The 24,488-nt window shown below is 43.6% G+C and overlaps 2 protein-coding genes across 6 annotated transcripts in view; one reads left to right on the forward strand and one right to left on the reverse strand.

Annotated features, from left to right (window-relative positions):
- The window catches only part of CPQ (carboxypeptidase Q), a 625,632-nt gene that overhangs the window by 568,504 nt on the left and 32,640 nt on the right, over positions 1-24,488 (forward strand). Inside the window, exon 8 of one of the 3 annotated variants that reach the window (XM_063606862.1) lies at positions 7,962-8,415. The exons of the other annotated variants lie outside the window; for them this stretch is intronic. Within the exon in view, the coding sequence (XP_063462932.1) occupies positions 7,962-7,984 (23 nt within the window). The 3' untranslated portion in view covers positions 7,985-8,415. Of the gene's footprint in view, positions 1-7,961; positions 8,416-24,488 lie in introns of those variants that run through there. 3 annotated transcript variants of the gene reach the window in all.
- Positions 1-24,488, reverse strand: part of TSPYL5 (TSPY like 5) — a 347,974-nt gene that overhangs the window by 259,132 nt on the left and 64,354 nt on the right. The window lies entirely within an intron of this gene.

Raw genomic sequence — 24,488 nt, forward strand, 5'->3', positions numbered from 1 at the left:
TATATACTTCACCTTTTAATGTTTGATGAGTTTTATAACCTTAAAATATGCTGCTCATTTTTTTATGAATGATTTCATTTTTCAAGAACTAGCAATTCTTGGGTGGACTACGGTTATTCATTGGATGAGGAGAAATTGAATTTAGGCAAAATCTTCCTGTCAGGTTTGGGTAGGCACACACTCAGCCAGCCCTATCATTTCAGCCTGAAAAAACCTGTCCTGCAGCGTGCTGTGACTAAGGTGCCTATCCCCTCTGGGGGTTCCAACGTGGGGGTGTGCGTGGACTCTGGATCCCGCACGCCGGGCAGTGTGTGGACAGTGGTGGCTGGTGCCTGATGCTGCCATGCTGTTCTTCGCACTGGCTCCAGGTTTCCTCTCACATTCAGTCTTGCCTCAAGACATAGGCCAAATGGAAATAAACTGTCGCAGTTGGCCCCTTTCCCAGAGAAATTATATTTAGCCTCCAAAAGCAGCAGGCTTCAAAATGGCATGGTTGTCTCAGCTAAAAATGGCCATCCGGAAGGAGCTGGATTATGGGAAGCCATCCAGAGATGAAGAACGGGCCACTTTGAGGCAATGATTATTATGTGCTTCAAGGAGTCCTGTTCTCAAGTCCTCATGGACTGGGCCAAATTAAAACAGATGGGCACATGACATTTAGAAGCTACCATAAAAAGGGCTTATCTGGAGGGTCCTAGGCCCAGAGCCAAGGCTGGCCAAGGCGAATTTCAGCCAACTTCAAATTTATGCTCCACAACATAGATAGCATTTACTACGTCATAATATTGAAGGCCTTTTAGGGCAAAAGACGCAAACAGACATCATACAAAGGGAATGATAAAAGTGTCAAACGTATGTTTTTTAAAGCTCAATCTTTGCCAAGAAACAAAATATAAAATACCACTTTTCAAAAATGTTTTAAAAATAATTATAGATAGTAAAGTTTTGGGAAATAGGTATTCTCATACAATGCTAATAAGAATATAAATTAGCTGAGCTATTTAGAGTTTTGTTTTAGAAAAAGCACTTCGACTAAGGGGTGGAGAATGGATTGGAAGGGCTCAAAATTCAAGGCAAGGAGACCACTTAGGAGATAGGACAAAAGCAGAGGGGAGAGTAGCCTGAATAGGGCAGGGGCAGAGGGGTGGAGGAAGTGAACAAAATCAAGAAGTATAACTCACAAGTCTTGAGAATTGATTGGATTGAGTACCTGGGTGGACAATGGCCATTCATGGAAAGAGGAGACATCATCATGACCATCACCATCAGTGCAAACTTTTATAGACCGCTGAGTAGGGTGAAGCACTGTTTTGAACACTTTAAAAGTATTAATGTGTAAGGAAAATACCTAATGCATGAGAGCTTAAAACCTAGATGACAGGTTGATGGGTGCAACAAACCACCATGGCACGTGTATACCTATGTAACAAACCAGCACATTCTGCAAATGTATCCCAAAACTTAAAGTTAAATAAAAATAAATAAATAAATAAATAAATAAAAGTATTAATGTGCTCAATCCTCACAGTAGCCCTATGAGGTTTGTCCATTCTTGTCCCCACCTGACAGATAAGGAAACTGAGGCACAAGAATTGAAAACTTGCCCAATGTTCATACATTGGCATTATTCTCTTCACCTTTGTTTATGATATTGTTAAAAATGGAAACAACTGCAAAATATCACAATAGTATATTGATTATATAAATTATGGCCCAGTCACATGATGGAGTGCATGTTTTAGAAGAATATTTAATGAATGGAAAAAGACATAGAACATAAGTTAAAAAGTGAGTTATAGAATTCCAGGTGGGGGTGGCTGGTTGCAATGGCTCACACCTGTAATCCCAGCACTTTGGGAGGCCAAGGCAGGCAGATCATGAGGTCAGAAGTTCAAGACCAGCCTGGCCAACATAGTGAAACCCCATCTCTACTAAATACAAAAAAGTTAGCCGTGCATGGTGGTGGGTGCCTGTAATCCCAGCTACTTGGGAGGCTGAGGCAAGGAGAATCGCTTGAACCTGAGAGGCAGAGGTTACAGTGAGCCGAGATTGCACCACTGTACTCCAGCACCAGCGACACTGCAAGACTCCATCTCAAAAAAAAAAAAAAAAAAAAAAAAGGGCCAGGCGCAGTGGCTCATGCCTGTACTCCCAGCATTTGGGAGGCCGGGGTGGGAGGATCACCTGAGGCCGGGAGTTCGAGACCAGCCTGACCAACATGGAGAAACCCCATCTCTACTAAAAATACAAAATTAGCCAGGCATGGTGGCACATGCCTCTAATTTCAGCTACTCAGAAGGCTGAGGCAGGAGAATCGCTTGAACCTGGGAGGCAGAGGTTGTGTTGAGCCAAGATCTTCCCATTGAACTCCAGCCTGGGCAACGAGAGCAAAACTCCATCTCAAAAAAAAAAAAACAATTGCAGATGGGAGTTTATCTATACATCTATCTATCTATCTATCTATCTATATATGGCTCCCATTTTCTGACAGGAAAAGATCATTTAAAGTAAATCCACTTAAAATATAAAAAAAGTGTTATAATGAATAAGCAAGAAAAGATTTGATTAGGGTTGTGTCTTTAAAAATCAAGCTAAAAATTATGAAAATTTTTATTTTATCTTACATATAACACTATATAGATTACTATTAAAACTTTGAGCTAATTCTTGGAACCGAGACTGAAAGGAGGCTTAGATATGAGCTTTCTGAGAAACTATATAGTGACTTGAGTACCCCCCAAAGTGAATCCCGAGTCAAGGACTTGTGTGCTGTTGGTTGACTCAGCAGGAGATCCAAGTAGCATGGCTGAGGAACCAAGGAGAGGGAGGAGAGGAAGAAATGCAATGCAGGCGGTCTATCAATTTTGTTGATCCTTTCAAAACACCAGCTCCTGGATTCATTAATTTTTTGAAGGGTTTTTTGTGTCTCTATTTCCTTCAGTTCTGCTCTGATTTTAGTTATTTCTTGCCTTCTGCTAGCTTTTGAATGTGTTTGCTCTTGCTTTTCTAGTTCTTTTAATTGTGATGTTAGGGTGTCAATTTTGGATCTTTCCTGCTTTCTCTTGTGGGCATTTAGTGCTATAAATTTCCCTCTACACACTGCTTTGAATGTGTCCCAGAGATTCTGGTATGTTGTGTCTTTGTTCTAGTTGGTTTCAAGGAACATCTTTATTTCTGCCTTCATTTCGTTATGTATCCAGTAGTCACTCAGGAGCAGGTTGTTCAGTTTCCATGTAGTTGAGTGGTTTTGAGTGAGATTCTTAATCCTGAGTTCTAGTTTGATTGCACTGTGGTCTGAGAGATAGTTTGTTATAATCTGTGTTCTTTTACATTTGCTGAGGAGAGCTTTACTTCCAAGTATGTGGTCAATTTTGCAATAGGTGTGGTGTGGTGCTGAAAAAAAAGTATATTCTGTTGATTTGGGGTGGAGAGTTCTGTAGATGTCTATTAGGTCCGCTTGGTGCAGAGCTGAGTTCAATTCCTGGGTATCCTTGTTGACTTTCTGTCTTGTTGATCTGTCTAATGTTGACAGTGGGATGTTAAAGTTTCCCATTATTAATGTGTGGGAGTCTAAGTCTCTTTGTAGGTCACTCAGGACTTGCTTTATGAATCTTGGTGCTCCTGTATTGGGTGCATTTATATTTAGGATAGTTAGCTCTTCTTGTTGAATTGATCCCTTTACCATTATGTAATGGCCTTCTTTGTCTCTTTTGATCTTTTTTTGGTTTAAAGTCTGTTTTATCAGAGACTAGGATTGCAACCCCTGCCTTTTTTTGTTTTCCATTTGCTCAAGACCAATAAAGAAAAAAAGAGAGAAGAATCAAATAGACACAATAAAAAATGATAAAGGGGATATCACCACCGATCCCACAAAAATACAAACTACCATCAGAGAATACTACAAACACCTCTACACAAATAAACTAGAAAATCTAGAAGAAATGGATAAATTCCTCGACACATACACTCTCCCAAGACTAAACCAGGAAGAAGTTGAATCTCTGAATAGACCAATAACAAGATCTGAAATTGTGGCAATAATCAATAGTTTACCAACCAAAAAGAGTCCAGGACCAGATGGATTCACAGCCGAATTCTACCAGAGGTACAAGGAGGAACTGGTACCATTCCTTCTGAAACTATTCCAATCAATAGAAAAAGAGAGAATCCTCCCTAACTCATTTTATGAGGCCAGCATCATTCTGATACCAAAGCCAGGCAGAGACACAACAAAAAAAAAGAATTTTAGACCAATATCCTTGATGAACACTGACGCAAAAATCCTCAATAAAATACTGGCAAAACGAACCCAGCAGCACATCAAAAAGCTTATCCACCATGATCAAGTGGGCTTCATCCCTGGGATGCAAGGCTGGTTCAACATACGCAAATCAATAAATGTAATCCAGCATATAAACAGAGCCAAAGACAAAAACCACATGATTATCTCAATAGATGCAGAAAAAGCCTTTGACAAAATTCAACAACCCTTCATGATAAAAACTCTCAATAAATTAGGTATTGATGGGACGTATTTCAAAATAATAAGAGCTATCTATGACAAACCCACAGCCAATATCATACTGAATGGGCAAAAACTGGAAGCATTCCCTTTGAAAACTGGCACAAGACAAGGATGCCCTCTCTCACCACTCCTATTCAACATAGTGTTGGAAGTTCTGGCCAGGGCAATTAGGCAGGAGAAGGAAATAAAGGGTATTCAATTAGGAAAAGAGGAAGTCAAATTGTCCCTGTTTGCAGATGACATGATTGTATATCTAGAAAACCCCAATGTCTCAGCCCAAAAATCTCCTTAAGCTGATAAGCAACTTCAGCAAAGTCTCAGGATACAAAATAAATGTACAAAAATCACAAGCATTCTTATACAACAATAACAGACAAACAGAGAGCCAAATCATGAGTGAACTCCCATTCACAATTGCTTCAAAGAGAATAAAATACCTAGGAATCCAACTTACAAAGGATGTGAAGGACCTCTTCCAGGAGAACTACAAACCACTGCTCAAGGAAATAAAAGAGAATACAAACAAATGGAAGAACATTCCATGCTCATGGGTAGGAAGAATCAATATCGTGAAAATGGCCATACTGCCCAAGGTAATTTACATCCCCATCAAGCTACCAATGACTTTCTTCACAGAATTGGAAAAAACTACTTTAAAGTTCATATGGAATCAAAAAAGAGCCCGCATCGCCAAGGCAATCCTAAGCCAAAAGAACAAAGCTGGAGGCATCACACTACCTGACTTCAAACTATATTACAAGGCTACAGTAACCAAAACAGCATGGTACTGGTACCAAAACAGAGATATAGATCAATGGAACAGAACAGAGCCCTCAGAAATAACGCCACATATCTAGAACTATCTGATCTTTGACAAACCTGAGAAAAACAAGCAATGGGGAAAGGATTCCCTATTTAATACATGGTGCTGGGAAAACTGGCTAGCCATATGTAGAAAGCTGAAACTGGATCCCTTCCTTACATCTTATACAAAAATCAATTCAAGATGGATTAAAGACTTAAACGTTAGACCTAACACCATAAAAACCCTAGAAGAAAACCTAGGCATTACCATTCAGGACATAGGCATGGGCAAGGACTTCATGTCTACAACACCAAAAGCAATGGCAACAAATGACAAAATTGACAAATGGGATCTAATTAAACTAAAGAGCTTCTGCACAGCAAAAGAAACTACCATCAGAGTGAACAGGCAACCTACAAAATGGGAGAAAATTTTCACAACCTACTTATCTGACAAAGGGCTAATATCCAGAATCTACAATGAACTCAAACAAATTGACAAGAAAAAAACAAACAACCCCATCAAAAAGTGGGCGAAGGACATGAACAGACACTTCTCAAAAGAAGACATTTATGCAGCCAAAAAACACATGAAAAAATGTTCATCATCACTGGCCATCAGAGAAATGCAAATCAAAACCACAATGAGATACCATCTCACACCAGTTAGAATGGTGATCATTAAAAAGTCAGGAAACAACAGGTGCTGGAGAGGATGTGGAGAAATAGGAACACTTTTACACTGTTGGTGGGACTGTAAACTAGTTCAACCACTGTGGAAGTCAGTGTGGCGATTCCTCAGGGATCTAGAACTAGAAATACCATTTGACCCAGCCATCCCATTACTGGGTATATACCCAAAGGACTATAAATCATGCTGCTATAAAGACTCATGCACACGTATGTTTATTGCGGCATTATTCACAATAGCAAAGACTTGGAACCAACCCAAATGTCCAACAATGATAGACTGGAATAAGAAAATGTGGCACATACACACCATGGAATACTATGCAGCCATAAAAAATGATGAGCTCATGTCCTTTGTAGGGACATGGATGAAATTGGAAATCATCATTCTCAGTAAACTATGACAAGAACAAAAAACCAAACACCGCATATTCTCACTCATAGGTGGGAATTGAACAATGAGATCACATGGACACAGGAAGGGGAATATCACACTCTGGGGACTGTTGTGGGGTGGGGGGAGGGGGGAGGGATAGCATTGGGAGATATACCTAATGCTAGATGACGAGTTAGTGGGTGCAGCACACCAGCATGGCACATGTATACATATGTAACTAACCTGCACAATGTGCACATGTACCCTAAAACTTAAAGTATAATTTAAAATAATAATAATAATAATTAAATAACTCTTATCTAAAAAAAAAAAAAGAAATGCAATGCAGGGTGCATTATTATCAAGGTCACTCCTGTTGACAGCTAGGATGTAGCCTCACCAGTAACCTGTGAGGAGGGCATAGAATGCATCTCAGAGTTATCCACCTGGGGACTGACTGGAGGACTATTTCTCCATCAGCTCCTTGCCTACATTGCTTATGGGTTGTTCCTGGGGCCGTCATTGCTCCCAGCACTTCTGGGCTACTTGTGTCTGTTTGGGAAGCAGTGCTGGTGTCTACAGCGTAGAGAAACCCAGGAGGGAAGTGAAGAGCAGGAGTCCTGAGTGTGGAAGCCCACAGAGAACTGCCTTCCATCCTGCAGCCTTGGCTGTGATGAGAGGAAAGAGCATGAGCACATGAATCTGCCCATCAGAGGTGGGTGACTGACACGATAGCACACATCATAGCATTCTCATTTGAATCACAACATGATCATACTGAGGACCTCTGCAAAAGCGTTGCATAGAAGTCTTCATCAGTTTTCCCAAAGGCCTTTTGTAACCTTTAATATTCAACTCTTTTAAACCACCTTCCATGCTGTGCTGTTTCTCTTCTTTAATTGTTAACTGTCCCAACCCTGCCAAACAATGTTTGTTGACGACTTGGTATGTGTTTTCTGCAGTTCTCCAACTCACTTTAATCAGCTTCACAAAACAATGCATCTTTTGCAAGATTTGAGATTTCTCTTTGCAGTGAACTGGCAATGCATTTGCAATGAGCAGGCTAACCAACAAAAATATTCATGCAGGAGTGGGAGTATATACAGGGAGGGCTGGCTGTTACGACTGAGAATTAATTTACTCAGTGGTCAGTTTATTACTTCTAGTTAGTGTCCTTAACCCACATCCATACCCTTACCTTTTCCCAGTTGGTTGCCTAATGAATATATCCCTTGGAAAGCAGAGGTCAATGCCTAAAGCATTGGAAATTCCTACCATACAACTGTATATTTCCCTCACAGCCACTCCCAGAAGAGAAAAGCAATGCAGGGTGTGTCCTCTCAAGCATCTCTGCACCTTCCCTACCACCTAGTCATGCCTGACTTCATCCTTGCCGGACAATTTCCCAACATGGGCTTCCTCTGCCAAGGATGTGAGCTAGAATTTCTTTTCATGTCACCTTAGTAATATCTCACTGATATACTGAGACCTCCAGACCCTTAACACTAACTTCACTCTTAACCCTCAAAGCCTCCTGACCCCATGCTTCATTTTCTTTCACATTAGGCAGGAAAATGTTGGTATTATAAAAACATGGATTGGAAGTGTCAGGCCTCTGAGCCCAAGCCAAGCCATCGCATCCCCTGTGACTTGCACGTATACGCCCAGATGGCCTGAAGTAACTGAAGAATCACAAAAGAAGTGAATATGCCCTGCCCCACCTTAACTGATGACATTCCACCACAAAAGAAGTGAAAATGGCCAGTCCTTGCCTTAAGTGATGACATTACCTTGTGAAAGTCCTTTTCCTGGCTCATCCTGGCTCAAAAAGCACCCCCACTGAGCATCTTGCGACCCCCACTCTGGCCTGCCAGAGAACAAACCCCCTTTGACTGTAATTTTCCTTTACCTACCCAAATCCTATAAAACGGCCCCACCCTTATCTCCCTTTGCTGACTCTCTTGTCGGACTCAGCCTGCCTGCACCCAGGTGAAATAAACAGCCATGTTGCTCACACAAAGCCTGTTTGGTGGTCTCTTCACACGGACACGCATGAAATTTGGTGCCGTGACTTGGATCGGGGGACCTCCCTTGGGAGATCAATCACCTGTCCTCCTGTTCTTTGCTCCATGAGAAAGATCCACCTATGACCTCAGGTCCTCCGACCGACCAGCCCAGGAAACATCTCACCAATTTCAAATCCGGTAAGCGGCCTCTTCTTACTCTCTTCTCCAACCTCTCTTACTGTCCCTCAACCACTTTCTTCTTTCCATTCTTCAATCTCTCCCTTCTCTTAATTTCAATTCCTTTCATTTTCTGGGAGAGACAAAGGAGACACGTTTTATCCGTGGACCCAAAACTCTGGTGCTGGTCACGGACTGGGAAGGCAGCTTCCCTTGGTGTTTAATCATTGCAGGGATGCCTCTCTGATTATACACCCACATTTCAAGGGTGTCAGACCACGCAGGGACACCTGCCTTGGTCCTTCACCCTTAGCAGCAAGTCCCGCTTTTCTGGGGAAGGGGCAAGTACCTCAACCCCTTCTCTCCTTGTCTCTACCCCTTCTCTGCTTTTCTGGGAGAGGGGCAAGTACCCCTCAACCCCTTCTCTCCTTGTCTCTACCCCTTCTCTGCTTTCCTGGGGCAGGGGCAAGTACCCCTCAACCCCTTCTCTCCTTGTCTCTACCCCTTCCCTGCTTTCCTGGGGCAGGGGCAAGTACCCCTCAAACCCTTCTCCTTCACCCTTAGTGGCAAGTCCTGCTTTTCTGGGGGAGGGGCAAGTACCCCTCAACCCCTTCTCCTTCACCCTTAGCAGCAAGTCCCGCTTTTCTAGGGGGCAAGAACCCCCAATCCCTTATTTCCACACCCCAACCTCGTATCTCTGTGCCCCAATCCCTTATTTCCATGCCCTGGCCCCTTATTTCCATGCCCCGACCCCTTATTTCTGCACCCCATCCCTTATTTCCATGCCCTGACCTCTTATCTCTGTGCCCCAACCCCTTTTCCCACTTTTCTGGAAGGTAAGAACCCCCGAACCCCTTCCCTCCATTTCTCTACTCTCTCTTTTCTCTAGGCTTGCTTCCTTCACTATAGGCAACTTTCCACCCTCCATTCCTCCTTCTACTCCCTTGGCCTGTGTTCTCAAAAATGCAAAACCTCCTCAACTCACACCTGACCTAAAACCTAAATGCCTTATTTTCTTCTGCAATGCCACTTGACCCCAATACAAACTCGACAGTAGTTCCAAATAGCCAGAAAATGGCACTTTGAATTTTTCCATCCTGCAAGATTTAAATAATTCTTGTCGTAAAATAGGCAAATGGTCTGAGGTGCCTGACGTCCAGGCATTCTTTTACACATCAGTCCCTTCCTAGTCTCTGTGCCCAGTGCAACTCGTCCCAAATCTTCCTTCTTTCCCTCCGGCCTGTCCCCTCAGTCCCAACCCCAAGCATCACTGAGTCTTTCTAATCTTCCTTTTCTACAGACCCATCTGACCTCTCCCCTCCTCGCCAGCCCAAGCTAGGTCCCAATTCTTCCTCAGCCTCTGCTCCTCCACCCTATAATCTTTTTATCACCTCCCCTCCTCACACCTGGTCCGGCTTACAGTTTCGTTCCGTGACTAGCCCTCCCCCACCTGCCCAGCAATTTACTCTTAAAAAGGTGGCTGGAGCCAAAGGCATAGTCAAGGTTAATGCTCCTTTTTCTTTATCCCAAATCAGATAGTGTTTAGGCTCTTTTTCATCAAATATAAAAATCCAGCCCAGTTCATGACTTGTTTGGCAGCAACCCTGAGACACTTTAAAGCCCTAGACCCTAAAAAGTCAAAAGGCCGTCTTATTCTCAAAATACATTTTATTACCCAATCTGCTCCGAAATAAAACTCCAAAAATTAAATTCCGGCCCTCAAACCCCACAATAGTATTTAATTAACCTCGCCTTTAAGGTGTACAATAATAGAAAAAAGTTGCAATTCCTTGCCTCCACTGTGAGACAAACCCCAGCCACATCTCCAGCACACAAGAACTTCCAAACGCCTGAACCGCAGCAGCCAGGCATTCCTCCAGAACCTCCTCCCCCAGGAGCTTGCTACATGTGCCAGAAATCTGGCCACCGGGCCAAGGACTGCCTGCAGCCCAGGATTCCTCCTAAGCCGCGTCCCATCTGTGTGGGACCCCACTGAAAATCGGACTGTTCAACTCACCTGGCAGCCACTCCCAGAGCCCCTGGAACTCTGGCCCAAGGCTCTCTGACTCCTTCCCAGATCTTCTCGGCTTAGCGGCTGAAGACTGACACTGCCGGATCACCTCGGAAGCCCCATAGACCATCACGGACGCCGAGCTTCGGTAACTCTCACAGTGGAGGGTAAGCCCATCCCCTTCTTAATCAATATGGAGGCTACCCACTCCACATTAGCTTCTTTTCAAGGGCCCGTTTCCCTTGCCTCCATAACTGTTGTGGGTATTGACTGCCAGGCTTCTAAACCTCTTAAAATCCCCAACTCTGGTGCCAACTTAGACAATACTCTTTTAAGCACTCCTTTTTAGTTATCCCCACCTGCCCAGTTCCCTTATTAGGCCGAGACACTTTAACTAAATTATCTGCTTCCCTGACTATTCCTGGACTACAGCTATATCTCATTGCTGCCCTTCTTCCCAATCCAAAGCCTCCTTTGCGTCCTCCTCTTGTATCCCCCGACCTTAACCCACAAGTATAAGATACCTCTACTCCCTCCTTGGTGACCGATCATGCACCCCTTACCATCTCATTAAAACCTAATCACCCTTACCCCACTCAGCGCCAATATCCAATCCCGCAGCACGCTTTAAAAAGATTAAAGCCTGTTATCACTCGCCTGCTACAGCATGGCCTTTTAAAACCTATAAACTCTCCTTACAATTCCCCCATTTTACCTGTCCTAAAACCAGAAGAGCCTTACAATTTAGTTCAGGATCTGCGCTTTATCAACCAAATTGTTTTGCCTATCCACCCCATGGTGCCAAACCCATATACTCTCCTATCCTCAATACCTGCCTCTACAACCCATTATTCTGTGCTAGATCTCAAACATGAATTCTTTACTATTCCTTTGCACCCTTAATCCCAGCCTCTCTTCACTTTCACTTGGACTGACCCTGACACCCATCAAGCTCAGCAAATTACCTGGGCTGTACTGCCGCAAAGCTTCACAGACAGCTCCCATTACTTCAATCAAGCCCAAATTTCCTCCTCATCTGTTACCTATCTCGGCATAATTCTCATAAAAACACACGTGCTCTCCCTGCCAATCGTGTCTGACTGATCTCTCAAACCCCAGCACCTTCTACAAAACAACAACTCCTTTCCTTCCTAGGCATGGTTAGCATGGTCAGAATTCTTACACAAGAGCCAGGACCACACCCTGTAGCTTTTCTGTCCAAATAACTTGACCTTACTGTTTTAGCCGAGCCCTCATGTCTGTGTGCAGTGGCTGCCGCTGCATGAATACTTTTAGAGGCCCTCAAAATCACAAACTGTGCTCAACTCACTCTCTACATTTCTCATAACTTCCAAAATCTATTTTCTTCCTCATACCTGACGCATATACTTTCTGCTTCCTGGCTCCTTCAGCTATACTCACTCTTCATTGAGTCTCCCACAATTAACGTTTTTCCTGGCCCAGACTTCAATCCGGCCTCCCACATTATTCCTGATACCACACCTGACCCCCATGACTGTATCTCTCTGATCCACCTGACATTCATCCCATTTCCCCAAATTTCCTTCTTTCCTGTTCCTCACCCTGATCACACTTGATTTATTGATGGCGGTTCCACCAGGCCTAATCGCCACACACCAGCAAAGGCAGGCTATGCTATAGTACAAGCCACTAGCCCGCCTCTTAGAACCTCTCATTTCCTTTCCATCGTGGAAATCTATCCTCAAGGAAATAACTTCTCAGTGTTCCATCTGCTATTCTACTACTCCTCAGGGATTATTCAGGCCCCCTCCCTTCCCTACACATCAAGCTCCAGGATTTGCCCCACCCAGGACTGGCAAATTAGCTTTACTCAACATGCCCTGAGTCAGATAACGAAAATACCTCTTAGTCTAGGTAGATACTTTCACTGGATAGGTAGAGGCCTTTCCTACAGGGTCTGAGAAGGCCACCGCAGTCATTTCTACCCTTCTGTCAGACATAATTCCTCAGTTTAGCCTTCCCACCTCTATACAGTCTGATAACAGACAAGCCTTCATTAGTCAAATCAGCCAAGCAGTTTTTCAGGCTCTTAGTATTCAGTGAAACCTTTATATCCCTTACGGTCCTCCGTCTTCAAGAAAAGTAGAATGGACTAAAGGTCTTTTAAAAACACACCTCACCAAGCTCAGCCACCAACTTAAAAAGGACTGGACAATACTTTTACCACTTTCCCTTCTCAGAATTCAGGCCTGTCCTCAGAATGCTACAGGGTACAGCCCATTTGAGCTCCTGTATAGACGCTCCTTTTTATTAGGCCCCAGTCTCATTCCAGACACCAGACCAACTTAGACTGTGCCCCCAAAAAAACTTGTCATCCCTACTATCTTCTGTCTAGTCATACTCCTATTCACCGTTCTCAACTACTCATACATGCCCTGCTCTTGTTTACAATGCCAGTTTACACTGTTTTTCCAAGCCATCACAGCTGATATCTCCTGATGCTATCCCCAAACTGCCACTCTTAACTCTTGAAGTAAATAAATAATCTTGGCTGGCAGGACTATGCTGAATCTCCTTAGGCACTCTCTAATCAGATATCCTGAGTTATCCCAATTCTTAGACCTTTTATACCTGTTTTTCTCCTTCTGTTATTCCATTTAGTTTCTCAATTCATCCAAAACCGTATCCAGGCCATCACCAAATGTTTCTTCTAACATCCCCACAATATCACCCCTTACCCAAGACCTCCCTTCAGCTTAATCTCTCCCACTCTAGGTTCCCAGGCCGCCCCTAATCCCACTTGAAGCAGCCCTGAGAAACATCGCCCATTCTCTCTCCATATCACCCCCCAAAAATTTTTGCCACGCCAACACTTCAACACCATTTTGTTTTATTTTTCTTATTAATATAAGAAGGCAGGAATGTCAGGCCTCTGAGCCCAAGCCGAGCCATCGCATCCCCTGTGACTTGCACGTATACACCCAGATGGCCTGAAGTAACTGAAGAATCACAAAAGAAGTGAATATGCCCTGCCCCACCTTAACTGATGACATTCCACCACAAAAGAAGTGAAAATGGCCGGTCCTTGCCTTAAGTGATGACATTACCTTGTGAAAGTCCTTTTCCTGGCTCATCCTGGCTCAAAAAGCACCCCCACTGAGCACCTTGTGACCCCCACTCCTGCCCGCCAGAGAACAAACCCCCTTTGACTGTAATTTTCCTTTACCTACCCAAATCTTATAAAACGGCCCCACCCTTATTTCCCTTCGCTGACTCTCTTTTCGGACTCAGCCTGCCTGCACCCAGGTGAAATAAACAGCCATGTTGCTCACACAAAGCCTGTTTGGTGGTCTCTTCACAGGGACGTGCATGAAAGGAAGGGCTTTAGCACATCAGACACTTACCCCCATTCATTGACATGTATCTTCGTCTGTTTTCTGCTGCTATAACGGAATACCTGAGACTGGATAATATGTTGAAGAAAAGAAATTTATTTGGCTCATGGTTCTGGAGGCTGGGAAGTCCAAGATAGAGGGGCTGCATTTGGTGAGGGCCTTATTGCTGTGTCAGCCCACGGCAAAGGCAGAAGGGCTAGAGAGCATGTGTCCACATGAGAGAAAATGAGGTCAATCTCATCCTTTTATCAGGAACCCACTCTCACAATAGCTAACCCACTCATGTAACAACAGCATTAATTCATTCATGGAGGCAGAACCCTTATGACCTAATCACCTTCCTTTTAAAGGTCCCACCTCTAAACACTTTTGCACTAGGGATTAAGTTTCCAACACATGAACATTGGGGAACACATTCAAACCATAGCAATGTGGGTCATGAACATGTTCTCAGTTTTATGTAAATTGTGAAAAAGCAGCTTTAGGGCAAGCCTCTTAGTCATCCCCTTTACCCCACAGTTGCCTCTAGCTCTGCCTAAGTGGAAATTCTGGCCCTACTCCTGACAGGGAGGGGCTTTATATTACTTGGTCATTGTTAAATCCCAAGCAATAATGATTGGCAGCTCAGTGCTCTAGGTAAAAGCATGAGTTCTTGTGTTTGAGCACCTGGCTTTGGGACCTGGTAGCACCATTTACAAGTCATGTTACTCAACTGCTCTGTGCCTCATTCCTCCATCTGCAAAGCAAATATAATTATATCAGCTACCTCTGGGCAGATGAGGATTAGTGAGTTCATTCATGAGAAGCACTTAGACCAGCACCTGACTTTGAACAAACACTCAAACATTAGCCAAAGCTATTCTCCTCCCTCCAGTTTGAGATAGAGAAATAATACTTTTCATGTGGACCACATGTGATGAAAGAAGTCTGAAAGAAGCTAAGAGGATGACCATCAATTAACAACCTTCTTGGAGGGCACAACTTTCCTCTATCATGTCTGAGAATGTAGAGAGGGCTTATCCCAGCTCCCCTGGTTAGCTGAGCCTGACTCAACTGAGCCTCCTTAAGAAGATGAACAGATCATGGAAATTTATTAGCAAGCACCAGAACCATCATTGTGGAAGCATTTCTCCAAAAGCCATAATTGAAGGCTAGAATGTATGACATGGGGAAGTGGCAAGGGCCTGAATTAAACAGGGACTTTGTCACTTCATTTTTCAAGAGGGATGTGAAATCTGCACAGCCTCAGGGATCTGTATCCAGAGTTCAGTGGGTATTCATCCATAACCTGAGACCAGAAGCATTTGGCTGAGTCAGGCTGTCATTAAGAGTCACTGGGGGTGCTGACTGCAGCTTATCAAAGGCATCCTACTAAACTGAGAAAGCCACAGATGAAATAAACAGGACCTTGGCCCCACTGGAAATGGAGCTTTCTTTGCAGGGGGCTGACCTTGTTTTTGTAAAGGGCTTTGATTATCAGTTGATCTGACTCCAACAGGGTCATTCTAGGGCAGAAGGAACCACCTCCAAGGGAACCGATGCCGGTGCCAACACACGTAGGTGGGTACTGCCCACTTTTGCTTATGTAACCCTTCACCTGCCAACTTCCTTCCCACCTCTGCCACTATGGGAAGGTGGCATAAACTCACTGACACACCCATTTCCAAGGCCTAGCAGGCCAGCCTTGTGTCCTAACTAACATAAGACAATGTTTAAGCACAGTTGCGGGGAGCACCTTTTGGCTATCAAATGACAAGTAACAATTTGTGTCTTTCAAAAGCAGCAGCCAAGCCCAGGTCACTTCAGGAGGGTGCAGCATACAGACCCTCTTCTCCCACCATGTGAAATAAGAACTGCTGTTCACTGAGAGCTTATCCAGGACCACACCCCTTCATCCACATGGGGATCCTGTGAGATAAGACAATCTCCATCTACAAATGAGAATTAAGGCTCAGAGAGATTAAGTAACTAGCACAAAGCAGCCCAGCAAGGAAGTATGAGTGGGGATTCATACTTGGGGTGTTGAATATAACCCAGAGGGGTCTTACACATGATATCTCTGAAGATCCCCAGAAGCCTTATTAGTCTTTGGTAAAACTGAGAGGCAGTGAAGTTTATTTTTCGTTGTCTCCTGCTTGGCATTCAGTGTTTCTCCCCCAAAATTAACAGAGCACCTCTCTTTGTTGGGTGACCCCCTTACCCAAACACGTGTATTCCCCTTTGTCTTCTTCCCACCTCCATTGTCCAATCCACATGCTCTTCGTGTTTCTGCCTTAGCTTCCATCTGGAACAAAGAACACTGATGAATGAAACACATCAACTCAACCAACCGAGGTTGATGATGACTGCTGCCCACCTCACTCAGGGTTACTCATGCATTCAAAACTTAACTCCAAATAACGAATTGTGATGGTTCTGAAAAGTACCCAGTATGGCCTAGAGAAGGCGACCTCCAAGCTGTGTCTAAAATAATCCAGGCCTTGGGTTGGCCATGGTGGCTCACGCCTGTAATCCCAGCACTTTGGGAGGCTGAGGTGGGCAGATCACCTGAGGTCGGGAGTTCGAGACCAGCCTGACCAACATGGAGAAACCCTGTCTCTAGTAAAAATATAAACAAATTAGCCAGCCATTGTGGCACATGCCTGTAATCCCAGCTACTCCGGAGGCTGAAGCAGAAGAATTGCTTGAACCCGGAAGGCAGAGGTTGCGGTGAACCGAGATCACGCCATTGCACTTCAGCCTGGGCAACAAGAGCAAAACTCCGTCTCAAAAATAAATAAATAAATAAGTAAATAAATAAATAAATAAATCGAGGCCAAAGGGCTATGTGTGCTTTCTTTCCTCTCCTCCATATGGTTCTTGAGACGCCATGAATAATCCAGCTATACCCAGCGATTCTGGGGGGTGCAGACCAGAGCTCCCCTGGCCATAGGCCTTTGAGTTATATCCACCTCAGGGGTTCTGGAGCTGATTCCTAGGCTCAGCATAAAAAGTCACTAGGCACAGTGGCTAAGCATCAGATGCCTGAGTCAGGCGGCCCAGTTCATAACATGCTCTGCCATTAACTAGCTCGTTCGCCCTGTACACATTACTTAACTGCTCTGAGCTTCATCTTCCTTATCTGTGTGGAGGGGCCAGCACATAGGAGGCACTCTATAAATTGATGGACAAATGGCAATAATAAAATGACCTTCTTCATATTCTTCATAGGATTGTTGTGGAGGATATATGTGTGTGTGTGTGTGTGTGTGTGTGTGTGTGATTTATATGTGATATATATATCACATATAATATATGTTTGACTCCTAGTAAGTACTCAATAGATAACCATTATACTGTCCAAAGGTGTGACTTGCCCCTGACCCTGGAGATCTGAATCATATAAGGGGTCAAAAGGCACGAATTCGAATGGTGGGTGAGACTCAGAAGTGGCCTGCTATAGTTCTGGGCCATTACATTCCTGTTAGGTGCCCAGGTTATGGTCTAGTGAGCAGGAGAAGATCCAGTTGCCCCCAACTCCCTCTCAGTGAGGGGATGGAAGTTAGTGAGCCAGGCCCTGTCCTTTGATATGCATGGCAGGGCTTCAGTCCGAATGGGGAAACAGGGAAACTTGTTGTTGGTTGATGTGCCTCCTGGTCCTCATTCCTCAACACCAGACTCATTCCAGACCCCTGCTGGTGCACCGTGCACCATGAGGCTCAGCAGGGCCCTACACCCAGGATGGGTCAGGCTGGCTCAGGAAGTGAACTGGACTAAGCTGCCATGGGAGACATCGCTGCTTTAGCTGAGATTCTGGGCTACTCTGGGGTCCTGACCCCAGGAGGTTCTGGGGACTTTTGCCATAGCCCTGATCACATGGCTGAAGGAATCAGTCACTCCCATCTGCTGAGGGATGGAAGCAGGGAAAATTGTCAGACCATCTAAGTCACTTATTTCTTACTCATGCCTTTATCTGTCCATTCAAAAATAATTACTAAATTACTACCTATTCCAGCTCGTGTACCAGAGACAGTGAAAATAAAAAGCCCCTTGGAATTTACAATCTGTTAGGAGAGGCCCAACTAAATGAACAATTACAGTAAAACATGATTAATGCTGTAATGGAGCAAAAGCAGGTGCCATGGGAACATAGCAGGGCAGCTTACCTAGGCTGAGCCAGAGAGGCTTCCTGGAGGGAGAGGCACTTCCATTATGGTTAGTGATTATTAATAATATTCCCTCATTCTTAAATATGAAATACTATATATACCCCCAAATAAAGTGAGCTCTTTTTCCCAAAAAAGGGAAATCTTTTTAAAGAAAAAGGAGAGAGGAGTTGCCTTTTTCTGAGTTTTTACAGTCACATTTTTCATAGCAAAGAATCTCTCTGTAAGATTTTACCTAGAGTAACAAAGTTCTAGTAGGAGGAAGTACGTTAGGCTACATGACCTCAGTCGATACTAGTTTGGGATTGTTTAAACAGATGACCATATAAATTTGGCTGCAAATTAAGAAGGCAAAAGAGCATAAAACAAATGTAGTGATTATTCCTGCAGCTGTGTCCTCACTGTTGTGTTAGATATTGTAAGCAAGCATGCCAAAGACGCTTATGATACAGTGATAAGTTATTTCCTTGAAATATTTCCATGTATGCTGTCTTAGTCTTTTGGGGCTGCTATAACAAAATATCATAGGCTGAATAGCTTATAGAGAGCAGAAATTTGTTCCTCCTAGTTTTAAAGGCTTGGAAGTCCAAAATCAAGGTACTGGCAGATTCAGTGTCTGTTAAGGGCTTTCTGGTTCATAAATGGTACCTTCTTGCTTGTCCTCACATGGTGGAAGAGGCAAACAAGCTCTTTCAGTCCTCTTTTATAAGGGCACTAATCCCACTCATGCGGGCTCCATCCTCATGACCTAATCACCTCCCAAAGACCCCACCTCCTAATACCATCACCTTGGGGGCTACAATTTCAACCTGTGAATTTGAGGATGAACACAAACATTCAGACTATAGCATATGCAATGGTAGTTTGCTATCAGTGTCGTATATGGATTCAAAAAGGGCTCTAGCTCAACAACCTTGGGGGCTACAATTTCAATCTGTGAATTTGAGGGTGAACACAAACATTCAGACCATAGCATATGCAATGGTAGTTTGCTATCAGTGTCATATATGGATTCAAAAAAGGCTCTAGCTCAACAGTGCTCTGAAAAACCACTGCAAATGCAGCTCTGGTAAGAAAAAGACAGTGATGTCAAAGACACCTGCAGTGTAATGAAGTATTTTAGTAAAGTGTACTTCAAAATAAAATGCTTTATGTACTATGTGATTTTTAAATACATGTGTATTCCTAAATTAATATATTAAGTACTTAAGTAGACATTTGACTAGTTGACCTACGAAGAGACTTCAAAAAGTTCATGGGAAAATGGAATTAAAAGATAAAAATAAAAAACATAAACTTTATTTCTCAACATAACTCCATCAAGTTTAAGACACTTTTGTAAGCAATGATACCAGTCATTTATTCCATCCCTAAAGAACTTAGGGTCCTGGAATTTAACTATGTCCATGCAGACTTTCTTACATTTTTAACTGAAGAAAAATGGATGCCCTTTACAGATGTTTTTAAGATTAGGAAACAAAAATAAGTCAGAGGAACCAACTCAGGACTGTAAAGTGGATGCCCAATGACTTCTCATCTAAACTCTCACAAAGTTGCCCTTGTTTGATGAGAGTAATGAGCACAAACATTGTCATGGTGAAGAAGAACCCTCTGTTGAAGATTTCCTGGGTGTTTTTCTGTTAAAGCTTTGGCTAGCTTTCTTAAGACACTCTAATAATAGGTAGATGTTATTGTTCTTTGGCCCTCCAGAAGGTCAATAAGCAAAATGACTTGAGCATCCCACAAAACTATTGCCATCACTTTGCTCTTGACCAGTCTGCTTTTGCATTGACTGGACTCCTTCAACCTCTTGCTAGTCATTGCTTTGATTGTACTTTGTCTTCAGGATTGTATTGGTAAAGCCATGTTTTATCTCCTATTACAATTCTTCAAAGAAATGCTTCAGACTCTTGATCCCACTTGTTTAAAATTTCCATTGAAATCTTTCCTCTGGTCTGTTGCTGATCTGGGTGCAGTGGTTTGGCACCCATCAAGTGGAAAGTTTGCTCAATTTTAACTTTTCAGTCAGAATTGTGTAAGCTGAATCAATTGAGGTGTCGGTGGTGTTGGCTATTGTTCCTACTGTTAATTGTCAGTCCTCTTCAATTAGGACACGAACAGGATGATCTGCTGCTGCAGGCTTTATCTTCAATATCATCTTCTCCTCTTAAAACAAGCTATCTGCTTGTAAACTGCTGATTTCTTTGGGGCCCTTGTCCCCATAAACTTTTCATAAAGCATCAGTGATTCCATCAAACTTCACCATAAATTTAATGTTTGTTCTTGTTTCAATTTTAGTAGAATTCATGTTGCTTTGATAGGATCTCTTTTTAAACTGATATCTTATCCTTCTTAGTGCCTCAAACTAGATCCTCCTCAGACATGTTATAACATGGTAGTACAAGTTTATCTCGGTGCAAAAAAATTTTTGAAATCCATGCCTAGTTTTTTCATAAGATACATTTTCCATGAACTTTTTGAAAGCCACTCGCATATCCTAGGCTTTGTACAATCAGATTGACAAGAAAAAAAAACACTTTGGGAAAAATCTTATTGAGGAAATGAAGACTGTCTTAACTTCTAGCTTGTCTTCTATTTGGGCAAGATGAGAGGTCTCTTCAGTCACTTGGTCAACCAACAAGAATGTGTTGAGTGCCTACCTGAGTATTATGGGGGCTACTAAAGGGAAAACAGAGGTCTCCCTGTCCAAGAGTTTGCCCTCTTGCTGGGGAGACAGGACACAGTCATGGGAAAGGATCAGAGAACAGGACACAGTGTGGGGTGGGGAGGGGGAATCCCCTGTAGAACTGGCATGACCCATTTGTGAAAGCACATTCTCCAAATGCAGGTCCACTGTGTCTTGAACGTGGAAGCACCCCATGTCCTTAGATACTTGTCAACAGGGGCTACAGCCCAGGCAAAAGGAGAAAACCCTGAAGTGTCCTCTATTACCAATGTGGCCCCCAAAGACACGGAGAAGATTCATGCAGGGGCCCTCGATAAGCCAATGTGTGGCAGACAAGGCAAGGAATCACAGGGAGCCAACCACCATGCGACCCCATCTGCCATATTGCCAGCCCCTAGCCATCCTCTAGGTTCCTCTGAGGTGCATGAGGTTCTCTCTCATGTCATTCTGAGAGAGACATGTCATGAGGTTCTCTCTCATGTCATTCTGAGAGTGTCATTCTGACACTCTTCAGGCAGTCTGACAGTGCCAGTCCCCTGCCTGTGCAATGGCTCCTGGCGCTTCTGCGGCTGCATAAATGCCATACCCAAAGCAAAGCCCAAGGTGCAGATAAGCTGTGCCTTGTGCCTGTACCCACAGAGCACCTTTGACCAGGCCCAGACCCTGCCAGTGGCCCTCTAACACCACAATGCTTCATCGTGAGTTCACCAGCGGGCACAGACATTATCCCCCGGCCATCAGAGGCAAGTGCCTGGGCAGAGCAGGCAGAAACAAATTGCTTTACAGCCACTACCTTGAATCCGACACACATCCCTTTTCCAAAGTGTGCACCTCACTGGCAACTTCTAACTGAAATTCATGGGAAAGTATTTAGCAAATCACATGCTGACACATTTATCTTGTTAGCTGTCAAAATGAGTAAGTATGCACGTTGAATGCCATCATTCAGCCTGAACTGAGAAAGGCTACTAATCAAGAAATCTGACAAAATAAATACGTTTTCTAACCTGATTTGTCAGATTTATATTAATCCTTTGTTCAGACCTTGTCCTAATTGACCTTAAATAGACCTACGATGACCCAGGTGACTAGAGACCACGAACCATCATGTGCCCTACATATTAAAGCGACATGCTGCCCACAAGGCCCTGCAGAGGGTGTGATGGAGCAGCTATCCACCCAGCACCCCATATTTTACTGCCTTTTAGTACCTAATTACCCCGAAAAATCTATCAAAAACCATATGTTCAGGCCTTGCCACAAATGCAAGCAAAAAAGCCATGGGGCAGGTGAGGTCATGGTCACATTCTCAGGGGTTCTGTCCACCCTTCCGACAGCCAGGGCAGAGCCTTGAAGTGAGTTCAATGTGGAGGAAATGGTAAGAGCATGGACTCTGGGGTGGAAATACTTCAGAGCACTAACAGACTTCAGAGTAGAGAAATGTCGGTAACTGCCCACATCCTCCCCTGCCCTATCAACCCTGGCCTGGCCTGAGGCAGCAGATTAATTGCTGACTCATCTGTACAGGTTTAGGAGTTCCAGGGAGGACAAGCCCCTGCCCCCTCCTTTTTCTAAGCCTTCCTTGAGGACAGCCTTCTGAGTGCCTACCTTCCTCTGGTAACTTGAGATTAGGGGCCTAGGAATCTGTATGTGTTAAAGCTCCATGGCACTGGGGCCTGGTGTGCAGATGTAAAGCCCCCCCGCATTAGAGGAGAGTGGGCTTCCAGCTATGTTCAGAAAGGGCAAAGCAGACGTTAAAAGCACAATTTTATTTTCTCTGAAAGCTCTTGTTTTATTTTTAAATGTATTTTCTTAAATGCATAATGTTCTTGCTCTATTAAGATAATCAAAATTCAAAACTCTTCCCCAACTCAAACTGATCTCCCAAAATGTAACCTATTTATCCTGTGGTCTTATGTACTAATAATAGCTAGAATTTCTGGAGCACTTATTAAACACTTGGGAACATCCTAAGAGCTTTACCTGTCCTAGCTCATTTAACTCTCACGATTGCACTATGAGGAAAATAGCATTATCTGTATTTTGCCAATGAGGAAGCAGAGGCTTGGGGAGATTATGTGAAATCTCACCCAGCCAGAAAGAAGCAGAGCTGGGATTTGTGTCTAGGTTTGTTTGAACCCCAAACTGGCACCTTTAATCATTGTGATTGGCAGTCTTCTGGTATAAGATGCACAATCCAAACCAGAGGCTATTTTCTTCCCCAGCTGAGGATGGACTTTTAATAACACTCCTCCTCCTCAAAGGAACAATTATAACAGCAATAACAAACAATGGTATGTGCAAGGCCACTAAGCGAGTGTGTGGAAGGACTAGAACTCAGTTCTCTACCATTCTTTACAGGGAAGGTGTGAGAGGTTCAGTGTGAGATGCTATTCAAGAGACATGGGAGGAGGCTTATAAAAGTCCCCTACGCCCCAGCCTCTCTTCCTACAGGGCACTGACAGAGGGGGCTGGCAGGGGAATCCACGATGGGAGGGCTACACACAGATGTGGTCTAGAAGGGTCTACGCCTGGAAGCTACCAGGTTTCAAGGGTTTGATTTTGCATCTGAAAATGTGTATGCTTTCAAAGGGCACATCTCAAAGGAGGTTTCAGTGCCTGCCATCACCAAACATTTTTCTTCAAATTATATTTCCTTGCAGGTTCTGTCTGAGGAGATAATGTCTGAGAAAAAGCCTCTGGTCGCCCTGAAAAGGGAAGTTCCATAAAGGCCCTTCACAAAATGCTGACTTGAATGTGTAGCTCAGCTGACAACATGAAAAATGCAAGTTAGCCAAAATAGATTGCAGTAAACAGGGACTATGCCTCCTTGATTTAGACTGTATCTTGCCCTTCATTCATTCTTTCACCCATGGGATATTTATTGAGCACCTGCTAGGTAGATGACATGCACTATGGTAGATGCTGTGCATACATAGATAGATATGCCTTTTATGATTTCAAAGTCAAATAAAAAAAGACATAAATATCTGTCTACACTTAGAATGAGGAATATAAGAACTAATGGTTGCATGGCAATAAATAACAAGAGCCAGTAGTAATTGAGCACCTACTATACATCAGAGGCTTACTAAACCATTGCTGTGTACTAATGTGTTGAAAATTTACAGACCGTTTAGGATAGATCCAATTAGCATCCCATTTTACAGATGAGGGTATCAAGCCTTAGCAATATTAAATAACTTGCCTAGCATCTATAGCTGGGGCATTTAAAACCAAGCTCCTCAGGCTTTGGTTTAGAGCTGTTTAGCTCCAGAGCTATGATCTAAAGGGGCCTGGGTTTGATCCTAGCCTGGTCACTTAGCAGCCATAACACAGGTTGCAGTGAGGACTAAAGGCAAAATGCATGTGAGGTGTTGTCACCCACTCTAGTCATCTAGCCATGAACTTGAAGGTCTTTGTGTTTTCTGTAGAGGTCTGGACTACATGCCTCTTCATCTAGCTGTTCTGGTGATAGGCAGACAGGCAAGGAAAGCATCAGGGAGGTGACCTTAAACAGGATTTTGAAGGAGCTGTACGAGTTTGCCAGACAATGTGTTGTGGGGAACAGAGAAGAGAGGACACAAGAAAGGATACTCTAGGCATGGAAATGACATGAGTAGAAGCAATTAGATATGGCTGGAGCCTATCTCAGGGCTAGGCTGGGGGCATAAAAAGAAGAGGCCAAAGA

This window comes from Pan paniscus, chromosome 7 (assembly GCF_029289425.2).
Source record: "Pan paniscus chromosome 7, NHGRI_mPanPan1-v2.0_pri, whole genome shotgun sequence".
Classification (NCBI taxonomy): Eukaryota; Metazoa; Chordata; class Mammalia; order Primates; family Hominidae; genus Pan; species Pan paniscus.